At 41.9% G+C, this 24,754-nt stretch overlaps 2 protein-coding genes across 2 annotated transcripts; both read left to right on the forward strand.

Moving 5' to 3' along the window:
- Positions 1-694: 694 nt before the first annotated feature.
- On the forward strand, positions 695-6,476 carry fkbp1ab (FKBP prolyl isomerase 1Ab). The gene is made up of 5 exons (XM_080853666.1): positions 695-820; positions 966-1,013; positions 2,817-2,929; positions 4,436-4,604; positions 4,755-6,476. Exons 1-4 carry the CDS (start codon positions 784-786, stop codon positions 4,562-4,564), a joined length of 327 nt encoding a protein of 108 aa, XP_080709792.1. The 5' UTR covers positions 695-783; the 3' UTR covers positions 4,565-4,604; positions 4,755-6,476.
- Positions 6,477-7,152: 676 nt separating this feature from the next.
- On the forward strand, positions 7,153-23,584 carry sdcbp2 (syndecan binding protein (syntenin) 2). The gene is made up of 9 exons (XM_080853265.1): positions 7,153-7,300; positions 13,873-13,924; positions 14,956-15,049; positions 17,620-17,720; positions 20,067-20,231; positions 20,939-21,114; positions 22,197-22,368; positions 22,464-22,555; positions 22,770-23,584. Exons 2-9 carry the CDS (start codon positions 13,874-13,876, stop codon positions 22,822-22,824), a joined length of 906 nt encoding a protein of 301 aa, XP_080709391.1. The 5' UTR covers positions 7,153-7,300; position 13,873; the 3' UTR covers positions 22,825-23,584.
- Positions 23,585-24,754: the final 1,170 nt, after the last annotated feature.

Raw genomic sequence — 24,754 nt, forward strand, 5'->3', positions numbered from 1 at the left:
TGCAATATGAACGTGCACATTACCTCGCTGAAAGAGGCCACTTCCAATGGGGAATATCCTTGCGTTAAAAAGGATTGTGGTCTGCAACAACAATGTATAGGTAGGTGGCATACGTCACACTGACATCCATAAATACCCCGACTGAGGGTTTCCCTGCGGAGCAGCACATCCCTTCACATGTTTATTTATTGTATTATTTTTTTGAAAAAGGGCATCCCGATCCAGCATCGCAAATCTAGTGCCTGGTCTATGTGGTACCTTTATCATACTATGTAAAGGAAAATGGGACTCATTGTCCATATTTGAAAGAACTAGGAGATGCTTTATTCCTATCAACCCTCACGACCCAGACATAATTGAAAGATTATCTAGTTTTTCACCCAATCATATAAATGTTTAAAAGCTTCAATACACACACTTCGACACAATCAGGGACGGACCAAACAGTGTCAGTAGCTAGTAATAAATAGGAGCCAAACGGTTTTTGATAACGGAATAGGCTCTCCTGTGTTTTAAGCATACATGGCTTCATAGAAAGACATATATAGGTGCTTACATAGAGCTATTTAAGTCTATGGGGTGGCTCATCCGTGATAGAAGTATTGTGTTTATTTCCTTTTTCGTCTTTATGTTTCCGGCGTCGAAGGTCGGACCAGCGTAACCACGCTCTGGTACGTTTAGGTCACGTGGTCTTCAACGCTGCATAGAGACAGCTTGGAACAGCCGCGGAGAGAGCAGATTGCGGGAGGGTGTCGTTTTTGGACGGAGATACTGTCGAACAAAATGGGAGTCGAGGTTGAGACAATAACCCCGGGCGATGGTAACACAAAACCTTATACATCCATTATGCACAATTAGTATTTATAATATTTGGTGTATTTTGTGATTATTTATCTGATTTTTATCTCGTTTTTTGACCGCGTTCTCTTGCCTGTTTTCCTGTTTTTCTCTGCGCGTTTTAACAGGAAGGACTTTCCCCAAAAAAGGACAGACGTGTGTGGTGCATTATGTTGGTGAGTCTTAAATTGATTTTAACAGGCTGAGTTGTGATTATTGTTTTAAAATGAAATACATTCAATGAAACTGGACGTTAAGTTGGTGAGATGTGTTCTAGATGTTGGTATACAGATCTTTTTAGCTATGTTCTAGCAACCCTTATCGGAGTCCTATCAAAGAAGCCTGGCTGATGGCCCCAGCAATGCCAGTATACAGTTAGCAATGTCTGCTAGCTGGCTAGAGAGCTAACTCCATGCACCTAATACGGTTTCTATTAAAAATTACCATACAAAACAGAGAGGTTTTCTCTGTACAGGTCAGCATGCCGTTGTGCTTGTGAGCTCATTCAGAGTAACGCTGAAACCATGCATTTTTATCTTCGTTGACGTTACACAATCATGTCAAGCCATTAACGTTAGACGACCACATACGTTAGTAACGCTAGGTTGTCGTTAGCTAAGAAGCGGTATCCCCGGGTACAACACCAATGAAACTGGGTGTATATAGCCATCTTTAGTCTTCGCTGACGTAAAATCAGGATTTAGAAATTAACTTTTTTACGTTTTAAATACCTAGCGTCACATTTGAAAGTCAAACACATTAGTTTTTGTTCGCGGTGCACAGTCGTCCACAGCCTTTGGCATCTGTCTGATTCAGACAAGACAGCCCTGTTTTTAAACCCTGTCTGTATTCTTGCCTTTGTTGGAGCTGGAAGGATTGACGGCGTTGGTTAGAGCGGATTATCACCGTCTGGGCTGATTGCCTCCATGGGATATTGTGATACGGTGTTATTGGCTGTAGTGCATTAAGGAGTTTTGGGCGGTTAAGTCGATAATTCAGTTACCGATCAGGTGCACTGGGTATCGTTTTAATTTTCTTAAAAGATAATGCTGCAACGACGAGTTGAACTATTTTAAAGCGCTAGAGAGAAGCTATTAAGCCAGTCAGTTGCCTGTAGAATACGTCGGTGTCGGTGGGACTGGTGTTTGATTATGTAACTTTATAGTAATACCCGGATTCTTGCCGTCCTCAATTTTTTGCCACAAATATTTGACAAAGGCAATTATATTTTAGTTATTAGTAACGGTAAGGGAAACCAGTGAAATTATTCCAGCTTTTGAAGGAGCTATCTACAGAACACCATAACTTACCATTCTTTACCGATTTCGAAAACTGGTCGACCGATTAATTTGTCATCTCATGTGTAAAGAGGTCAATACGAAGGTACAGTTCTGAAACGCGATTATGTTTCTCATTAACCTGATGCGCAGATAAAAAACAACATGTTCATAGAATTGGTGCTAGTCAATGAGTTTGTACAGCTGTTGAGCTACTTGCTTTTGCCTATAAGCGTGCGTGTACGGCCACAAACAAGTTACATACAGATGCTGTCTAGGATGGCGGTAAGATATCAGCTTTTCTTTGTGGAAGATGTAACGTGCGTGAACATCAGGTTTTGGCCCCATTTCCTCTTGCTTGGGTACACACTAGGGACAGGTGCCATGGCTATTTCTGCCTAACAGAGAATCCTCTCCTTGACACAGAAACCCCAGTATTCCCTCAGGAAGGATCACAGCTGGAAAACCTAAGATGTGCTTATTTCCTAGTACATTTGTCACACATGTGATTCTAAATTAATGTGTTGTATAACCACCTCTATGGTTTTGGGCTTTTTCCTCACACCCGTGTGTCCCAGTCTGTCCATAGTTTTTCGCCTCAGTGTGTGACTCAGAAGAGGTGGCGGTGGCATTAGAGCCCAATCTGGTTGTCTGTGATGGTTTCCGAGGGGAATGACTGTTCGATCTATTCTTCTCTTCTAGGCTCCCTCACCGATGGACGCAAGTTTGACTCTTCCCGTGACCGTGACAAGCCCTTCAAGTTCAAGATTGGCAAACAGGAAGTGATCCGTGGCTGGGAGGAGGGAGTAGTGCAGGTATGGAATGTCAAAATTAAGAGGGTAATGATCAGCTCCAATGTGTCTGAACCAACAAAATGGCAAAATTGAGCTCTGATTTTTGAGTGAAGGTTAGCTGCAAAATAACCTGTGCATGCTTACATTATTACTATTGTGTGTTTCCAGACATTTGTTGAATAGAAAAGGATGTTTGCAAATATAAGGTCTCCATACGCCATTGTTTAAACGAAAAGTTAGGTCCAACTTAGCAAGAAATGCTAATATTAGGCCTACTCTCAGCAGTGTTATCTTGGACAGAGGAGTGAGCAGGATATGCCTGGTATGCCAAACTCATTTGATGTATCCTGGTCATTGTTCTCTCCAGCACTCTCCCTGGGGAGTATTTATTTCATCTACCAAAGAGGTGTAGGCTTTCGCACTGATAAAAGGGAAAAAAAGTATAAGAGTTGTGGAAGATGGGGAATAAAATGCAATTATGTGTGTGGTGGTGGGGATTCCCCTGAGTTTTTGTAGTGAGTATCGGTCAAGCCGTGGCAGGAAACAGATTGTTTAACTCAATTTAAATGCAGTTCACTTACAGGTGTTTGACAACTGGCTACTGACTCCAAACCGGTGTAGCATACTGGATACTGGATCAATTGTGTGAATCGGGATTGTTATTGACATGTAGCTAAGAATCAGGGGAATCCTTCAATATCACTGAAATGTAGATGTCAAAGATTGGTGTGCTCCATTCAGTTATGTAGTTATTTACTTACATTATACATGCTTGTATATTTATATCTCATCTAATTGAACACTTATAGACTTGAAGTATGACCATTTAACGGTGTGGCACACTGAAAACACATCCTGCAAATTGACAGAGGTGGTAAAACAGGTTCTACAAACAGTGGCACTGCATTTTTTTTTCTTTACACAGTGCTTGTTACAGGTGCTGCTACTACTACCAGATTCATTTATAATTTTATCAGTTTGATAAATCTTTATTCTTTTCGCTTAATGCGCACTGTTACTGGTTAATGTTACTGGTGCTTTAGGGGGACATACACACAAAGGTCATCCTACATCTTGATAGTGATGCCAAAATGACTTTCCAGAATTAAATTGAACCCATAAATCAGTCCTTCACCAATCTCACCAATCTTCTCTTAACTCAATGTGTGGCATGACCATGTGTAAGTGTAGGTTCTTACGTGGGCTCCTGACCTATTTCCTTGCCAAACTGATTGACTCTGACATTGGGGATGATTCCGTTTAGTAGAGTAGTGCCGACAAAGGAAATTGCCACTGTTATTTTTCTCTAAGTTTAATCAGGTAGGCACTCCACCCAATATGCAGCCGTTTAGATGCACATTGACCTGTTTCTTTACTCATCAGTCGCGTTGGCAGTACCACCTCTGTTCAGCGCAATCCAATTGGTGTTTAGTCAGACACTACTTTACTATTTTCCAGATTTTCTTTATTCTGTGTCTACAGTACAAAAATTAATTTGGCTAATTTTCTGGTCATATCTCTCTTTAGATGAGTGTTGGCCAGAGGGCAAAGCTGACCTGTACACCTGACTTTGCCTATGGCAACAAGGGTCATCCAGGGATCATCCCACCCAATGCAACCCTCATCTTCGATGTGGAGCTGCTCAGCCTGGAGTGAAAGCTTCTCTTCAGCCTATTTTTTTGTTTGTATTTTTTTGGTGAGTGAAAATGCTTCTCTGCAGTGGTGGTGCATACTTATATTATACTTTGTGTGGTATGGCTCTCTTCAAATGTATCTTTGACCAATACTCAGGTATGGGTCTAATTACTTGCATATTCATTATCTTACTCTTTTCTCTCATTTGCAGTTTGTCTCCTACCTTGGACACTTGGAAAGAAGCTAGGAGAGTCTGCACTGGATTCTTTAAGAGTCCTGAGTCTAATCTTCCATCACTTGGGTCACTATTTTATCCGTATAGATCTGTGTTTTTGTCAGTGACTGTTATTATTCCCCTCCCCTCCACATTCTTCCTATCAAACTATGGGCCATAACCTAACAAACCTCGTGATGTTCTTAATCTTGAAAATACTTAAATTGTGGAATTATTTTGCTGTTCTAGTTTGTGCATGATCAAGTGTAACTACAACATACCAATGAACCATAAAGCAGAGATCTCGTTTACACAACAATGTACATTCACTCATTTATTTTCCACTGAACGGGTTGTCCACGTGCAAGCGACCATGTTTGACTTCTGAGTTGAAGATGTAGAGTAACAAAAAGCACATGTTGTAATTCATACCTCCTCCCATCTGGAGAATAGAACAAATATGAATTTAGCGTAGGACTTGAAAATCTAGCCTGTACTGTTAGTTTGCATAGAGGTGTAGCTTTTAATCATCATGGGCTATCCTTTATGATGTCAATCAGGAACTAATTTAAAAATGTTGATTAGAAATGAAAGTCTTTATTCTGCCCTTCAAATTTGAATTAGGTAGCTGTGATTAGAGTGGCTGTGATTAGAGTGGCTGTCCATACACTATTGTGGTTAAGTTTGGTAGTGAAACTCAGCATCCCTGACCCTAGTGCCTCTTAAAAAAAAAAAAAAAAAAAAAAGAAAGAATAGCAGCCCAATGACCACTGATATATGTCACAAAGTAAACAAGTCTTGCTGCAAAATGTGTCTGTAATGTTGTGTTGCCTCAAATTAGAACAATAATCTAAACAGGCCAGATGGAGGGGAAAAACAAATTGCTGTCTTGTGGTGGTTTAAACTTTGCTTTGTACAAATCAAAGGAATCAAGGGTTTGAAAATTGCAGTGTGTGCAAAGGATTTCAAAATACTTGCAGGTATATAACAACTACTTGGATATCTGCACATCTTTAGCAATGATGTCAGACGAATTTTGCAGCCACATTCAAATTGGATCGACATGGGGTATGCATGTCCCATATTAAGTCCTGTACTGAGGTTTGAATTTCACTGTACTTAACTTTTTTCCAAGACGTTTTAGAGATTTAGTATTCATCAAGCCATTAAGTTTCTCTGCCATGCAAAATATGGGTATGTGTGTACATTTGTGCACACAAAATTATGTTTTGCCTTTTTTTTCCCTTGCAGAAATGTTATTGCTAAACTAGGGGAGTGAGTAGTCTACATAATTGTGACCTCCCCTACATTATTTAGTTCAATTACTTGCCATTATTTGTATTTTTCAGATGCCAACTTTCTAACACAAAGTAATACTATTCTAGAGTTGGACTTTAAATTATAAATTTGTTTTTTTTTGCAAGCTGCCACTATTAATACCGTTGTGGGCCACATTGCCTAAACAATTCCTTTGTTTTGTTGGCATGACAATTATGGCAGCAATGTTTTGTATGAACGATAAATGTTTTAATGAAGAGTTAACTGAAAATATAGCTTAAGGAGATGCTGGCCTTTGCTACTGTTGAAATTCAAGCTATCTGGATATGTGGCTTAAAGGGTCCTTTGCTGCACTGTTCATTTGTGTGCTGAGTAACATAGCGCAGGCAAAACCAATGACGAAATCAAAATGTGCCGTTGCAATAAAGTGCTTTCTACCTGCTTTGAGAAATGTGCCTTCTTTTTTCAGATACCCACCTTAAAATTGTTTTTCAGCAGTCTTCAGTGTGAGCGGAGTTCTTGTTTTAACTGTCCCCGTCACTAAAAAAAGGTAATTGACATAAGACTTGCATCAAGTATAACCGAAAATTGAATTATCCCATTAAATATGGGTATCAGTTAATTTGACAATAAATTCCTGATTGGAAAGGTGGAAGGAGCTGCCAAGAGTCATGCGTAAAAACTTTCTCAATATTCAAAAGGCAGCTGAAAACCCAGCTCTGAGGCAATCTCTTATGTACCTCAAAAAGAAAAACTCCACTGACCTCATGTCCACTGATGACCTGAGGCTGCTGTTTCTTAACAGTGCAAACCAGACCAGGGACTTTGTAGCTATGCACGTGTCTTTTGTCATATGACATAGTCGCAACAGTCATTTTGGTAGGGGGGCTGGCACAGCTGTATGGCTTAAAAGTTTGACAGATCTCCGTTCTGACTGAGTCCATGTCAATATCATTTATATTTCTCTAAACCAGTAGAATATAAAATTATATATTCGATATACATTCTAAGAGCTTTAAATCGATGTGACCGAGCGAGGACAAGTGGAGCAGTAGAGAAGCTAAACCAAACAGCTGGGTTAAAGGAGGTCTTAAAATACGTCATTCAAGTCCTTGCCTACCAGGAAGTTTAGCAACGAAGTTCCAGTTAACAGCGCAAACAAGAAGTACTGCGGTTCGGACGTGTCTGTTTTTGTTAGCTCGCTAGCTACAGGAATCTTATCCTGCTCAGTTTGTGCTTGGTTGCAGTGCAGTGTAAACTACAAGGTAAGGTCTCTTCTCTGATTTAGCATTCTTGAATACAGACTCATGGATACTGTTATTCGACTTGCAGTACACCGGAGCTGTTAATGTTATGCTTTTAATTATGTACTCGCTGTAGAACAGCTAGTCAGCGGTTTGAGTTGCACCATTAGCTTAGTAGATAGCTAACGGTACCCTAGCTAGCTCACAAAGTGGTAACTAGCTGGCTAGGTTTTTCTCAAAAGAACAAAGGTAGGTAAACAACTATCTAACTTTGGTGTTTTATTAAGTCATTACACAACGCCCCTTCAATACGGAGCTAACCACTGTTAGGTAGACATCGACATTGTTGTGAAAGCTCGCTAGCAAGTAAATCAGTTGTAATAACGCCTCAAAGTAGCGTATCACCTGGAATCCCACCCCGTTATCCTAGCTAACTGAACGCGATGGCTATGATGGCGCAGTTGAGCGTTATGTGTCGTTGCTATCAAATTCCCCAAGTTAATAGATATCGTACTTATTTGTCAAAGCAAGCATGTTTGCCTTAACTTCAACTGGCTAACATCACTTCTCAATAATTAGCGTTAACGGTAGGTAACAGTTAAACACTTAACCATAATATTATGTGTGCTATGGGAAGTGGGAACATTATCAAAATCTTTAGATATGCATCATCATCATGTGATGACAACAGTTGACTAGCTAATGTGCTCGGAGCACTTTTGTAGTTGGCTTACTCTGCTGTTTCCAACTTATGTTCAGTAGTTTAGTCAGTGACGCTAATCTTTCCATTAACATTTATATCGATAGTTAACATGTGTATCGACTTGCTACCCCATCCATGAAATTTGAAGACTCAAAAAAAGCTTTGGGTATTAACCTTTTTGGAGTATTGTGTATTAATCTATTGTGCTTGGGGTATTAATCTATTAGACTTCAACAAAAACACCCTTGTCGATCATTTAAACTTTTTCTTAGGTAAACCATCCTAACCGTAGCCAGAAATTATCTGGTTAAAACTCGGTTGAGGAGAAACGGGGGATTCCAAAATGACATCATCAGTAGGATTATGAGAAGCCAGTATCATTTCAGACCCGCTGAAGTGCTCAATATTGGTCTTCTCTTGTTCTAAACTAACAGGGAGAGGTCTCATTTTAAGTGTGACCAAACTTATTTCAACAGTAGTTGATACTGCCATACAACTTCTTTTCTCTGGCCTATCAATAGGGCAAGAGTCCGTTGCCATGGGTGACTCATTTGTCATGCTGTTCATTCCGTCAACCTCTTCCATTTCCCTGAAACCCTTCCAGGACCAGACTTGTACAGTCTGCTTTTGCTTTGTCTGATTAGGGAGGTCACATTATTACTGCTAAAACTTTATGGATTAGTCCCTTTTGATTGCTGTTCTAAAGATTTCCAGAACAGAGAAAGTGGGTGCTGTTTGTTTTGGCAAAGTAATGTAGTTTGTGAGGGAGCTGGCTTGTTGAGAAGTAGTGCAGTCTAATTCTAAGGGGAGGTCTTCAGCTTGGTTCTTCCAGCCAGTTTTCCTGTGCTCATGGTCGCTGGACTGTTTGGATGGTTAAAAATCTGACCTTTTCATCTGTTCCTGCCAGCATTTTCTGAATTATTCTGACACATGATTTTTGGCTTATTTTGTGGTGTCTTGTTCTTCTGTTTCTAACCGAGTTGGTCTTCATAATGGCTCACTTATGAACTACGAGTAATGGAGGTTCTAGGGAGAACAATGGAGGTACACAGATCTCTGAGTGATGGACTGGAGTTCTCTGACTCAATTATGCTGTTGGTAAAGGCACTCAGCCATTTCAGTGGAGTGCCTATTACTCTGGCCAGGAGTGGCTTGCACTTTTATTTTTATTTTCTTATTATCAACCTTACCACTTCCAGTCAATAGCAGACTTGGAGTCTGTCTTTATTTCTTCTTTAAGGTTATGGAAGCAGGTTATGTTGCCAGGAAGTCCAAGGTAGGCTAATGTTATTCTAAGGTCCCTTGTTTTAGCCAACACACTTCAAGAATGACCCACCCTTCTCAAATCAGAGTGCAAACATTGAGGGCGATTTTACTGCCTCTGCAGTGACAGAATGGAGGGATTGTATGGCGTCCTCAACTAGCGGAAAGGAGAAATGTGTCGTGTCCCATTTAATGTAGCCTTTCAGTAGTGATGTTTATTGGTATGATTATGTTTTGTCCACTCACTGTGGGCATTGAGTATTTTAAGGTGCCCTCTACATGTAGGCTAGTTAGTCCAAAGGGATAGAGGTGTGAGAAAGCCTAGTGGCTAACCAAAACTAAGAAGACTACTGTGTTATCAGAACACACAAATCCGACATGATGAGCATTAACATGTTGTACATGATGCACACCAACTTTACTTGAGTCTGAACATTGCCATTAATGTGCACAGCTTGCAAAAGCTCACTGACACCAAGTTCACCCATCATTATCTTTGAGACATGAAGGCTATTTTATTTACGAAGCATTTTAAGGCACATTTGAAAATTCAGAATGTTCAAAATGATAATTCCCCATCCGACTTTAATGGGTTCAAATGTAAACACAATAATGTGCTGATGACTCATCAGTGGATTATCCTACTGCTGGGTATTGTGTGCAACTTCATTTTGACACGCTGCATCTTCATGAACCTTACCATGTAAAAAAAGTTTTTAACCTTGATATAGTCAAGGTCTCTCTGGTAGGCTCTGTTAGGTTCTTCACCATGTTAAGAACTGTGTCAAATGGATTAAATGACATGCCTCACTGAAGCCACAGATATTTTCTTTTTCTTGTTTAGTGGAGTCAGAGCTCCAACTTTGAGTGGTGTTCTAGTGCAATTTTCAGAGATGGAAATATTCAAATTCCGAGTGGTATTGAACGCAGCATTATAAGTGAATTAAACATCACGCCTATGATTCCGCAAAACTCTTGGGCAGCATTATACCACCATTGCTAGGTTCAGTTTAAATAAGCAAAGGCATCATAATGAGGGGTGTTAACAGCAGTATAGCGGAATCTTTGTTAAAAAACAGAACACGGCTAAGCTTTTTGAGCAACTTCAGCATGGCCATTTTGTGGCTGCAAACAGGAGTATTTTCCTGAATGTCATATGGAATCTCAACTGGGAGCAGATGGTGGGCCGTGCTCTGTGTGGCCCATATGTTAAGGGTCAGGCTGTTGTAGGGCTGGATGAAAATATCGACTTTTTAAAGTGACAATAGCGTTTATATCGATATAGTTCTATATTGTGTTACAAAACCTGTTTCTTCCATAAAACCCCTGGGCGCCTACAACTGCCATGTTTCCATAAATGTAGAGTTGGAAACGGCATTTAGGACTTGTATAACCTAAAACTACTTCAGGCCCGTAGTAAATATGTTTACCTTTCCTTGTCAACAACATATGAGAAAGTGGAGGTTCTGTTTTGTGCAGTGCCGTTTTTCTCTGTATGTTTCCAGCCACAGAACAACTCACATTCTATATTGTAGCCATCTCTCTCATAACATCAACAATCACCAAAATATCTAGCAGACGTTGTTGTTTGTTCAAGAAGGGACTCTGATTTTGTGCATTCAATCGCTATTGGAAATTAAACTCACATTTCCCATGTCAGATATCATGCCCACTAAGAAGTGAGTTATAACATTAACTTGTAAATGTAGCTTAAAAAGTTAGGAACTAGCAACGGGTCTAATTGGGTAATTGTTAGTTAGTGAAGCTAACATGGTTTGTCAGCTAACTTCAGTCAGGTGCTGCACAACAATTGTAACGGAGTAAATAAACGTACTTCTCAAAAAGACAGAAGACAATTACCGTACCTGCTAGAATCAATTCATTGATTTCGTCCAAAGCACTTAAGGTTTAGTGCTAGCATAATATCTATGGACAAAACGAAAAGAGTCTGGCAATTGGGGTGCTGTCCCTACATTTACCTTACTGCAAGTTTTATCGGTAGTTAGGTCAACAAAGGTTTTAAGTGTTTGATGGCAGATTATAATCACACAGTGTCATGATAACATAGCTTTTTAAGAGTAAACCATCACTTGAAGAAACTGTCGAGGATATTTTTTTAGCTTCGTCGTTAATGTGTTTACAGCCTGCCCTGGACTTCAGGAAATAGATCTATGTTGGCCTGGCCTATATTTTTCCAAAAACAGTGTGGGTGATTGTTAATCATTTTTTGCATAATGCAAATGTTTGTAAATGTACAAATCAACATGTTCTGCAAAACAATGTCGAGGCTGTTTTAATAAAAGTATTTGTAACATCTGACATGCAGCTTTGACTGTTGGCTGTTGGCCTGAGTTGATGGAAAGGATGTGAACATTGTCCCAGGCCAGCATCTGATCTAGTATCTGCAGTTGAGAGCAGTGAAGTTTCCATCTGATTGTGAGCCGTGTCTACACACCATTCAGATACACCAGAGACCTTGGTAATTGCGTTTGTAAAACAATGGTTTAGTCTCTTGAAGCATGTCGTGTCTTTGTGAAAGGAAGTCTTTGGTAGATGCCTTCTTTGTGGCGAGGTTGGCCACCAAAGTGCTTCCTGTTTTGATGGGAACCGATTGAGACTCGTGATGCTTTCTCATGTACGCACACACATTCACCCACGCTGAAGGAGGATCTCCATAGGGAAGTAAACCATCCCCGATAAGACTCAGTGGGGGCTGTCGTTTGCCAATTTTTCTCCATGTAAAGTGAACCTTTACAGGGTCCGGCTCTACGACTTCCGCAACTGATGGGCTGTTACACTAGGATACAAAAGTGTAACTGTACATAGGTGTTCTGTACCATGGGCCCCTCCCTATATTTCCATAACATGTGATCTCTTATGCAACGGCACTTGTGCTTTTAACACCTTAGTGTATGCTTAGTGTCGGCTTGTTTGGCTACTCCCACTCAGTACACTCAGTATTAGATCCTCAAAGTGTAGATGGCTCTCATTCATGAACACCCCCATGACTTTTACATAAGGGTGCAAATGTCAGTCACTTTTGTAGGCTAATCATTGCAGGGATGTTTGAATGGATGTCTACAGCATCCGCCTAGCAGAGCAACAGCTGACGAGAGGAGCTTGTGGAGGAGCTCAGCTGACTATGAGGTCATGTGACTTACTGGCTTAAAAAGCCTTTCAGCCCAACCCACCCCTAATGGGTTTTTGTGAGGTCTCTGCTGCTCATTAAATTTCCATTTCCTGGGAAACAAATCAGAGTTTGCCGTCACAGCCTAAACGCATCCCCTGTGTTTGAGTTTGGACTTAGCATCCCCTGTGCGTAGTACATTCCAGTTTTGCAATCAGAAAAACAGGGATAAAATCAACCCATATCTGCTCAACAATTGAACTTTTATTGCACAGGTTGTCATTGAGCGTCATTGAACTTTGCCAGGTGTGAAGCAGCGCGTTGGCAGTGTGAAAGCACAGGGTTTTGACACACCCACTCCTTCTCACGCTCTTGCTCCCTCGTCCCATTTTCTCCCACACTGACACAAGCGTGCAAAGTGCCTCATACCGTTCTTTAACAGGTTTTACGTAATTCGCTCAACACCCACGGAAGAGTGTCTGGAGGCTGTCCGTGTGAAGGATGACACATCCTGCTCCGCAGTCTTATCCATTTGAATTGTGGTGCAGTAATATTTGTGCTTTAAAATAATAAATCCACTTTAAGCCACAACCAGCTAGATATGGTTCCTTCCCAACCTTCAGCCAACCTGAACTGAATCCAGGGAGAAGGGCATGTATGGGCATGAGCAAAGCCTCTGTGGTTTCTGTCTAGTCCCCTCCCTAGGGGAGGCTCTGCTGTCCAGGCCATTGAAAGGCCCTGTGTAGGTGGGAGAAGTATGAAGGAAGTGGTTGTGTTGCCGAAAATACTGTCAGCACTATACCGGAAAAAGGCAAACCGAGGATGTGTCTGTCCTTTGTTGGTTTGTCTGTGTTTTCTTGTATTGTGAAAGACTGTTAGTGCCATGAGGTTTCTGTTCTCAGTTTCTTCTGCGGGTTTGGTTGATTATATCCCCATAAAATGATCATGAAACAAGTGTAAACAGCTTCACTCTTTTTGGAATCATTTGAAAATGCACTGCAAGTGCACAAATGAATACCCAGAGTGAAGAATTGGTAGGCCTATGTGATTGTGCGAACAACATTTCTTGAGGGGCATGATCCACGATTCTGCAGCGGTGTAAAAATAAAAGTAGACATCCACAGTTTTGCTTGTCAGGCAATAGTCAACATTATATGTCTGCCTGCTGTTTACAGGTGTATCTTTAATACTGTCGGTACAAGCCCCAAGTCCTCACTTAACATGCCACCTGTTTTAAAGACTAGAGTACAGTATCATGGCGGATTAGTGCAGAACTCCATCTTAAAGCTGGAATCTCATTAGAGGATCGAGGCCTAAGCAGCTAGGCTAAATGCCAGCTGGGCACTTTAGTGTAAGTGTCTGTGTAACTCAGACTTTCACCTGCCGAGTCTCTCCTCTGTACTCTCCTCTGTACTCTCCTCTGTACCCTCCTCTGTACCCTCCTCTGCTCTGTGCTTTGTACGTGTTTTATATTGTTAATCATTGTGTTTTTGTTTGCAGGATGTCGCTCTATCCATCCCTCGAGGACCTTAAGGTAGACAAGGTCATTAAGGTAAGTCAGAAAGGCCATTCATTTCTAGACAGTTTTTTGAGAACCACTGTTGAACCAAGTTGATTGCAAATGTTCTCTTTGCAGAGTAAGGAGAATATTTGGTTGTTTAGTAAGAATTAATAATAATGTTAGTGATGATAAACATTCAAAAAGCATATTATTGATGTCTGCAAAAAAAAACACATAACCTTAAACATGACCAAGTGTCACTGTCAGTGATTGGTCATACATTGAGATGGTGCAAGATGCCAATCTCATGACTTTACTCGAGAATCATCTGAATACTTCTGAGTCAGACATTTTGAAGTAGGACACATAATAGCTGTCATATGGCAGGCAAGCTGCTAGGCTGTAAGACTGAGTTGACAGCTTGAATGATGCAGCAGAGCTGCAATTAAATTAAACAGTGTGACAGGTAAACACGGACATTAAAATGTGAATTTGTAAAGAAGTTAAATGCCTGTTTGGTCAATATTTATCAAATGCGATGGCAAATGTACTGTCTGAAGTTAGGCACACATTTATCCTGAAGCAGAAACCGCCTGCTTAACACTATTCAAGCCTCATGCTTCAACTTGGAAAAGGTCCTGAACACTACTAGGGTCTCCTAAGCTTCAGCCCCTCCACAGACGGAGATTGTTGCTCTCTGACTAAGACAATAAACTGCAAACAATTCAATGGGCCACTTCTCAACCACCGAAACCAGTGTGCGTCGAAGCGATAGTCGTTTGCACCTTTTAGATAAATAGACATAGTGAATCATCTCCTTTGAGTTCAGTCATTGAGAAGTGTCTGTTGAAAATGGTCCTAACATATAAGGTTAGTTATAAATCTGCCAATTCAAAACTCTTAATGTTTATTTTCCAATTGAGTCTTAAGGCATGAGATTGAATATATCATTATTTCTCAGTGAAGGCTGGCTAGGTTAGCCATTACCATCGCTAAAAACAATTCATTTCTTGTCCTGTTTTGAAACTTGACGTGTTGTAGCAGTGTATTCTGAGTGAGCTTATGGTCTTCTGTCTCCCCAGGCACAGTCTCAGTTTGTCCAGACCACCACCCCGGCCATCACAGAGGGGTCCTACCAGCCAGTGGCAGCAGCCGGCCTGGGGACACCTGGATCAAGTGAGTCCTCAGCTATTATGCCTACACACCAAAAATGTGTGTCTCTCTCTCTCTACCTCTCCCTCTCTCTCTCGCTCTCTCTCTACCTCTCTCTCTCTCTTCCTCTCTCTCTACCTCTCTCTCTCTCTCTCTCTCTACCTCTCTACACCCCATTCCCTCTCTCCACTGCTGGAGGTCTCTGTCAAAAGGGGTGCTTTCTGTTGGCTGAAAGGCCTGCTGCTATTCTGATGTGCTCTCATTCACAGAGATAAAAGCATGCATGTGGATGGGGGTTGGGCTTCTACACAAAGTACATCTCTTCCCCCCCACACCACCCCCTTTCCTTCTTGGGCTCTTTCCTCACTGTTAGCTTATATAGCAGTTTGAATGTGAGTAGTAGGCTAAGATACTTGCGCATCTTGGGCAAATCTCCTCATTCAGAAGAGAAATAATACAAGAAGAAGAACACAAGGTTTTAATTAAACAATAATCCATACGAGATGGACAGAGGTCTGAAAGGGTTTGACAGCATTTTTCTACCCCAGTCGTTCCTGTAGTACCCCCCCCCCCCCACCCCTGATGGGATTCCCTCAGAGCCTTAAGGCTTTTGTTTCTCTGTGTGTCAGTGGCTGAGGGTCGCCATGGAGATGTTGTCCTGGCAGCAGGGATGGAGAGGGCCAGGGTGGGGGGTTGAGGGGGGTGTGGCTATATGGTTGGCCTGCAACCCAGCAGTGATGTCAGGTTGTTTCCTCTGCTTCTTTTAGCTTTCCTAACAGCTTTTTTCTCTCGGTCATTCATTCCCTCTGAGTTTCTTTCTTTCCATTGCTTGGTTCTGTGAAGAGCGCTCTCTCTCCTTCACTCTGTCCTCCTTTCCTTCCCCTCCCCCTGCTCTAGATTTCCTTCCATTATCATGCTTCATTGCTACACTCACTCTCTCTCCTGTCTTCTCTTAAGCTAACCCACTTGCTAGCATTCCATCTGTACATGCTCTGCATTTACCTTCTCCCTGTCTTGCTATCTCTTTCATCCTCACCCTATTTATTGCTCTCTCTCCACCCATGTATTTTTCCGCTCTTCCTCTGACCCTCCTTCAACTCCACCGCCTCCCTCTTTCCCTCTGACTCACTTTTGTTTTTCTTCTTAACGCCCCTTTGGTTTCTCTGTCAGCTGTCCTGTGCTTGTATACAGTGTTTGTATGCAGTCTGACCGCTCAGCAAGAGGCCAATGTTACACAGGAGTTCAGGAGTCAGAGCTATGTCAGTTCCGTCATAAGAGGGTGTGTGTGTGTGAGGCCGGCCACGTACCCTCCAGTTTTTGTGACTAGTCCGAGCGGCTACTGAGCTACAAGGGCGCCAACTGTGCGTGCCAATACTGCATGGACTACTAGAATGTAGTATAACAGGAACAGAAACACGCTGGTGGTGACCACTGCTGTCTGTGTGTGCGTCAGCAAGCGAGTACAGTCATGGTGATACGCCTAGACCGGATCTTATCCACAATAAATGGCTTCAGGCTCAGTGTTCAAGACTGCTAAACCAGAAAATAATAGCTTCCGATGATTTTGAAAGGATTCTGTTAATTGTAAACGTCATATTTATACAGCTGCACCTTTTGTTTGTCTTTATTTGATCGTTTGAGTGCCATTGTTTTTCTTGGGGATGTCGACCTAACCCACATTGTGTGAAAGTACCTTTCAGTGTGACATAGGTCTTAAAAAATGTATTGATGCAGGAACCTATTGTATGATAATGCAAGTGTCAGGATATTGCAAAGTGGCGCTTTCACACACTGTCTAATTATCTCAGATATCTTGGTTGTTCTTCTGTGGCTGGTGTTAACAGTATGAGGGCAGTACAACACTGCAGTTATATAAGTATGTAAAAGCCAGTTGTAGTTCTTTTACCTTTTCCTGTAGTAAGCTGGGTAGTGTCCTGTATTCTGCTGTATGGTTGACTTTGCAGGTAAATGAGACTGGAGGCACTGGTGATAAGTCTCAGTGAGGCCCCCAGGGAGTTGTGATAAGGATCAGGCCAGACATAAGCCACCCACTCTCCCGTGGAAGTACAGATTGTACAGGATTTGTGTTCTGTTAATGCAAATATGTCTCTATATGGGAGCAGCTCTAAGGGGCCACATAAGTGTGTGTGTGTGTGTGCGTGTGTGTGTGTGTGTCTGTGTGTGTGTTTGTTCTTGCAGTGTTAATCTTGGGCTCTTGTGTTCTGTGAAAGTAACCTTGTTCACTTTAGTGGAGGCTAGGCATTGTTCTACTTGAGGTGTGCTGAATATTGCAACTGATGACTCTTCCCCTTTGCACAATGGGCCTGTTTTGACCAAGGAGTTACATAGTTCCTTTCACCTTTAGGAGGATGTGGTGATCTCATTGTTGCCATTGCTCTGCTTGATGACTTGTAGTAACCTACTTTCCACTGTTCAAAATAAGTGGGATAACTGGATGGACAGCCACCTTTTATATGTTGAAGGCTGTTCAGCCGTTTGACCTGATTTAAAAAAAATGTATGTCATATTTGATAAGCAACATTTCTCCAGCTAATTTTCTTCCATACTTTGTTTCTCTTTGCTCCCCATCTCAGGCCTCTACCCAGATCTGCAGGAGATGGGTGAATACATGGGCTTGAATCTGAACAGCGATGAGGTGCAGAAAAATATGGCTCTCGTGCCTGTGGCAGACAGCGTAAGTGACCATTTGTTTTTGTTTACCTTTGTTTCCATGCCCTCATCCGTCATACAGTGTGCATGTGTGTGTCTGTTGTGCCCTCTTTAGTTTGCCAGTCAGCTAGGTGTGGTCAAGAGGTTGGTGGGGTCATCTGACAGGCCAGCCTGTTGTGTAATGTCTATTTTTAATACACTGTATCGAGTTGATCAACAGACCGCCTGGTCCAGCATCAATAGACCATTATTAAATTGCGTCCTTACACCAAAGGAAAACAACAAGGACCTTGACAATGTGTTTCATCTAAATGCTTCATAATTTACAGACCAGCTAAATCACAGTGATACAAAAGCGTTTATTAAAGTGTGTTGGTGTATGTGTGTGTGTGTGTGTGCGCAGAGCATATGGAGTTTTACGTTCGCCCAGAGATTTATTATGAAGATTATGGAGGCTTATTTGTCTGTAACTGATGTCACTGCTTGGTTAACCAGTACATTGGACTAAACTGGGTTGGAGTTGAAAGTAGAGCAAGTGGGTGGAGGAGATGGTGGATGTTGATAATAAATATGATATATGTTGACGATGTTTGGATCTAGTGCGGGGGTCGGCAATAGGCGGTCCGGGTCCGGACCCAACTGACGTCCTCTCCGGACCGAGACACAATTGCAACAATACAATTAATAATGCAATTTTTTTTTATATATATAATTTTGACCAAGCGATTTTAACACCTGATGCTTGGGTGACTTTTATAAACCCGTTAAATACATTAAATTAACTATAACTTTATGGTAGGCTATGTTTTTGTTTAAACCTTATAATGCCAGTAGCCAATCAGATGATGGCCTATACGCAGCACGTGCTCGCTGTCAAAGCTGCGAGCTGTGGGACTGGTGCACGCAAGCGCTGCAAAATTGACAGAAGAAAAGAGTGCCTTCAGTTGAGAGAGAAAGCTTCATTGCAGTTCAAGAGAAAGATGGCGTGCTCTAAGAAGAGAAAGGTAGATAGTGAGAACAGAGCTTTTAAATAGGATGGACAGACTTATTCATTCTGCCTGCGTGCAGCTCTAAGCCTGTGTGACTGATATGCTCCGAGACGGTGGCGCTCGTCAAAAGCAGTAATGTAAAACTTCACTACGAAATGAGCACAAAGAATTCGATATAAATTACCCTCTCAAATCCGAAGTCCGTGCACAAAAAATAAACAATCTTAAAGCCCAGTTTGCCCGATCTACAAACATGTTGACTAATTCATTCACTGCCCAACAACGAGCAAACGAGTGTTCATTCCGAGTAGCATGGATTTTGGGTCAGAATAAAAAAGCTTGAAATGAAGACCTTCATTTAATCTGATAGTCAGTTGTTGACCAAACAGACACTGATACTACTAGCGCCTAAAGTACTTATATTGGCTAAATATGCCTCTGAATCATAATGCACACCTTGACTGTTGGTACATAAAACACATGCAGTCCTGTGAAAACAATGGTCATAAAAAATGTGTGATAGACCCCCGGACCCAAGCTTGAGGATTTTTTTTTAAACTGGACCCATTAGGATTTTAATTGCCTACCCCTGATCTAGTGGATATGCTACCTTAATCTTTATATATCTGCATCACAAGTGATACAAAGCAAATCAACCCTGAAACAATACTTTATCGCATATGAAATATAAATGTTCTTAAATAATAAACAATACCGTACATTAACTGGAATGATCATAGCTTATTCAGCAGGCTTTGCTTCAGGCTTGGGCTCCTGCCGTTCTCATCTCATCCATTTTAATGCAAAGTGCAGACGGGCAGGCCCACAGTGTGTTGTGTCATAAAATGGAGGAAGGGGCCTTAGTGAGTCTGCCGGATATGCAAGCCTCTGCAGCTCAGTGTTCTTGGAATCATCACAGGCGGAGACAGCACTGACTCACCAGCAGTCTGTGGGAGGGGGAGGGGGGGGGGGGGGGGGCTAGTAGTGTGTGTGTGTGTGTGTGTGTTTGTGTGATGAGTTGTTGCTGGAGGCTACACTGTCTGAAGCACTGGCCTGAGAGGCTGTGAGAGGCTGATTTGTCTGGCCCTGGTCTTTGTGGCCAATCACGGGATCTGTTCACACTGCATCCTTTAGGAGAGAGGCTATGTGCACACACTCTAGTTACTGCACCACGGACCAGGGTGGGGGTGATGAGTGTCGGTTTGTCTGTCTATATCTGTTTGTTTGTTGTCCTTTCTCCCTGATCCTCTACCCTCATTTGCACGATGATATGTTTTTTTTTTCTGCCTAATTAATTCGTTTTTTCTTAGTATTAGGCTGCTCCCTGCCTCGTGGGCATTATCATCTCTTTCTCATGTTGTTCCTTCTCTCTGTGCCAGCAGCAAGTGGCAGTGCCCGCGGGTATGGGTGTGGCCGGTATGGTGAGGCCAGTGACGGGGACCGACATTGGCATCAGGAGGGCAGAAATCCGCCAGGGTCTGCGTGAGATCATCCTCTGTAAGGACCAGGACAAGAAGGTCGGCCTTAGGCTCAGGGAGATTGACAATGTGAGTCACCATGGCGACCAGTCACTTCAACAGAGCAGCAGCTCCAGTTGCTTCACCCATCACACCCACTTGTATTTCACATCCCCACTTCTCTACAGCTCACAAACCACTTCAGTTGCAAAACTCAACCAAAGCACTTCAGTTTGGGTGGAAATGTATTTCAAGAGATATCTGAGGGGGACATACAAATTAGCACTTGATGTACAGTTGTCTATGACATGAGATATATATTCGAGAGAACACATACAAATTTAGTCCAGACGGCGTCTCCCCCATAGAAAAATCTGTTTTACCATAACATGATTAAAAGCACTAGGAGACACTGATAATTTAACTATGTTATAAGGAGTTTCTTCCAATGCCAGAAGAAAATACCTTGGACTATGACTAATATCAAAGAATACACCCACCCATTAAAAACATTTGATCAAGCTTCACAATCTGAACAGTAGCTCACAGGTAGTAGGTTAAATAAACATCAGCTAACCGCTTGCTAGCTGATAAACAATGCAGTGAAAAAATTGTAGTATAGTAACGATTGTGAACGTGTTTTATTCTAATGAGTGGTGGAAGTACTGAAACGTCTGGAAAGGATAGCTAAATTCAAACGACAGGATATGTCAAATGATCCCCCTCCGCGCTTCTCTCATTAGAAAACGCTCTCACTAACCCCAGACTAACTGACCGCTCTCCCTCTTCATCCTCAGGGCATGTTCATTCAGCTTGTGCAGGCCAACTCCCCGGCCGCCCTGGCTGGCCTTCGCTTCGGAGACCAGGTGCTGCAGATCAACGGGCAGAACGCCGCGGGCTGGAGCACCGACAAGGCCCACAAAGCCCTGAAGGCAGCCGCAGAGACACGCATCGAGCTCATCGTGCGCGACAGGTCAGTGCAAGCAAGCGAATGTGATTCCGCATGAGTGATTGGCAAAACCATATGTTACTTAGGCACACAGACATGGGATGCTGGTGATTTTAAAGTTGAACTGAAAACTCCAAAATCTATATAAGGAAATTATCTGTTAATTTGGCACCAGAATGTTTTCCCCACCTAAGTATTTTTTTGTGTGCAAATAAACAAGCAAACAAAATATCTGTTTTTTGCATGTTTATTTGCATCTTTTTTTCTGTTTGTTGTCAACCTGACCTCGGCCCTCCAGGTTATAAACATTCAAATATGTACCATCTTCTCTTACTGAAGTGGTATATTTTTTTGTGGTTTGAGGGAGAGAGTTAGGGAATGGAGAAACAAGTCAAAACTGGGTCAATTTTCACACAGGATGGAAACAGTGTAAACCATCGCCTGCCACCGTGTGATTTTTATCAATATTTTAAACCTGTGTTCCCATCACACTGCTCCGGCTTTGGCAGGACCGCTGTCTTTAGTCACAAGGTTGTAATGCATTTTACACAGGGGCTATATCAGAGCTGTTTGTACTGCGTTCACATATGAACACGGCTTGGTGACACAGAAGGCAGTTAGGTGGTGTCAATGTTTCCATTGCGGAATTATAGGGCAAAGTCCACATGGGTAAAATGTGGTTTCCTCCCCCCACCAAACTGGAATGCATCTAGGTGATCTGGCTCCCCCTGGTGTTCTTAATTGCGACCGCACATAACCAGTGACTGTTATTTTGTTCACCACCTGAAAACAGCTAATACATATCACTTCACAGTTGCTTTACATAAGGTTATCTGCCACACTGCCTGGATTCAGAATTAATGATTCATTCACCGGCTCCTCTTAGTCATATTTTGACCTGAAGATGACCTGCACACACCTGTGTGTGTGTGTGTGTGTGTGTGTGTGTGTGTGTGTGTGCGTGCGTGTATATATTATATATATTACCCACACTGACACACCAGTCATAAATACATCATTCCTTCCTTTGATTGGCTGTTGTATGTGTTCCCTTCTGTCTTGTCTTGTGACTGACTGATGTCATGTATTTCCTTGTATCTTTCCAGGCCTTTCCAGCGCACCATCACCATGCACAAGGACAGCTCCGGCCACGTGGGCTTCATCTACAAGTCGGGCCGCATAACCTCACTGGTTAAGGATGGGTCGGCTGCACGCAACGGCCTACTGACTGAGCACTACATCTGTGAGATCAACGGCCAGAACGTCATTGGCCTGAAGGTGTGTTTGCCCTCTGGGTTGTTGTAACTGTTGTCCTCTGCATCACGAACACCATTTAATGCTCAATCCAAATGAATTGCTTTGTCTGTTTGTAGGACACTCAGATCAAAGACATTCTCACCACCTCTCCTACTGCCATGACCATAACCATTATGCCCAAGTTCATCTATGAACACATGGTTAAAAAGTGAGTATTTACCAGCATAGGAACACCAGCCACCAAATAAAATGGATGCAGTGAAGCTGAATGGGAAAATGACCATCAGTGACCATTATTATCTTTAAATATTCCTCAGTTTTATGATCTGACATAAATCTGATGCTTTTATATGACTGCTAGCTGGAAAAATAGATGTCTGTAGGTTGTGTGGTTGTAACTTGCATGACTTTTGTGCTGTAAGGATGTCTGGAGGTCTACTGCGATCTGCCATGGACCACTCTGTGCCTGAGGTGTGAAGCTCTCCACTGGACCACTGCCCTACCCTCTCCAGATGCCTACAATCTCCAGAGGCTGCCCATTTGTCAACTACAGAGACCACATGGGCGGCCTGTTTATTGCTGAACTGAATACAACTTCAAATCATGTTCATTTATCACCGCATACATACATACATATATATACATATATATATACGTTACGAGATGCCTTTTTTTCTACTGTACTATAGTTCAGTGTTTTTTCGACCTCTGTCTAGTTCCTTTTTCTACGTTCCCTCTCATGTCATTGTTTAATTGTTGTTGTCTTTATGTGTACATCAGAAAGCATCCCATTTATCAAGTGTTAATGTTTTTAATTTGGCTCATGACTGTGCACCTTTTATTGTATTTGTTTTTCTTTTTAAGGAGGAGAAAAACGAAGCCATAGGTTTGAGCTCAGAGCTTCCATAGAGGTAAAACAAAGGACAAGGATTGTGGGCATTGACTAGCACTCCTGCATTAAGTTCCCATTTGCATGCATGGGCAAGTGAATCCCCTCCCCTCCAGTTTCAGTTTTAACTACATCTTTGTTTGTTTGTGCGTGCCAAGAATGACTGATTTACACTTTTAGATTGAGCTTATGTTTAAAAAAATCACTTGATATTTGTCATTCAGTGTAATTTTTTTTAGGAATTTGTAACTTTTTGATAACCCTCGCCACCATCATTCTGAAAATGTTAGAACTTGTAAAAAATTTATATATGAATGTAACCACAAGATAATTATTGTACAAGAAAAAAAAAAACAATAAATAACTCTGATACAAACGTGTTTCTTCTTACTCTATACTGAGTGCTGTGTTCTGTCATCTGTCAGTCTTTGCGGCCTTTATCAGGCATCTGGTTGCGGACGCCAGCAGAGGGCCGAGGCCTTTATCAGGCATCAGTCCCCAGAGACACAGCATGGGCCTCTTTAGCTCTTTTGAATGCTTGTGCTCGAAAGATTACCCTGCTGGGTAGTGTAATCACCACTGCGGATACTGCCTTTTGTTTGTTGTAGTCTTTCTCCAACATCTGAGGAGCGGTGTATCCCCGCCCCCCATTCAGAAATGTGGTCCTTGATCGTTCAGTTATCAGAGGAGTTGGAGAGGAAAGCGCTAAAGTGGTTCAGTGCCAGTAGAAACACTTTAAAGACTTGTCCCTTGAGCCACAGCTCACGTGTACTCCTTCACTATCAGACTCCGTAGGCCAAGATACTTAATTCATACAAGGATCAGCTATTAGACCATGCGTATAGGGGATCTATCCATCATAACCTAGTGGTTGTTTACCCTGTCAGACCAAATGCTCCCTGTCCTTGGTGCAAAATATCTACTTTGAATTCCATAAAGAGCTGACAGCCGAAGGAACATTGACGACAAGACGACGTTTTTCACCATGCTGTTTAATATAGACTTTTGGTTTATATAGTGGAATGGGTGAAAGTGGGGTTTTATGATCAGACACATCTGTACACACAATATTGCCAGTAAAATATTTAATTTACAATTCATAAATGCTCGTTATTGATTTCAATAAAAGCAATGGCTACTTGATCCACTGGTGAGGCATCTGATAGGAACTACTTAAAAGACATTGACATCATTGAACTTACGCAACCCTTTTTTGATTGTATCAGTTTTACATCTAACAAACAAGACAAACCCAAATATCAACTGAATATGGAACTCTTGATTCATACAGTACACAAAATAAAATTATGGGAGTTCATATGTATTTATGGATCGTTTCTGTATCGGAAGCAGTCTCACGCACACCTCTTGCACATACTTCATTGTGTCACACCCTTGCTCAAGAATGCTTCTTCGGTCTTAACTGCCTTTAGGTTGCAGCTTGGACTTCTGTCGTCTACTTGTTATTTAAAGCAATGATGGTCATTTGTCAGATATTGTGGATTCATCAATTATTCT

Source organism: Sprattus sprattus (assembly GCF_963457725.1).
Source record: "Sprattus sprattus genome assembly, chromosome: 16".
NCBI classification, from domain to species: Eukaryota; Metazoa; Chordata; class Actinopteri; order Clupeiformes; family Clupeidae; genus Sprattus; species Sprattus sprattus.

Bases quoted from the DNA above. Each gene is read 5' to 3' on its own strand.
- fkbp1ab (XM_080853666.1), top strand. From the start codon at position 784: ATGGGAGTCGAGGTTGAGACAATAACCCCGGGCGATG. The intron at 1,014-2,816 runs GTGAGTCTTAAA...CTTCTCTTCTAG, and splicing joins GTGTGTGGTGCATTATGTTG to GCTCCCTCACCGATGGACGC. The intron at 2,930-4,435 runs GTATGGAATGTC...ATCTCTCTTTAG, and splicing joins GGGAGGAGGGAGTAGTGCAG to ATGAGTGTTGGCCAGAGGGC.
- sdcbp2 (XM_080853265.1), top strand. From the start codon at position 13,874: ATGTCGCTCTATCCATCCCTCGAGGACCTTAAGGTAGACAAGGTCATT. The intron at 13,925-14,955 runs GTAAGTCAGAAA...CTGTCTCCCCAG, and splicing joins AGGTAGACAAGGTCATTAAG to GCACAGTCTCAGTTTGTCCA. The intron at 21,115-22,196 runs GTCAGTGCAAGC...GTATCTTTCCAG, and splicing joins GAGCTCATCGTGCGCGACAG to GCCTTTCCAGCGCACCATCA.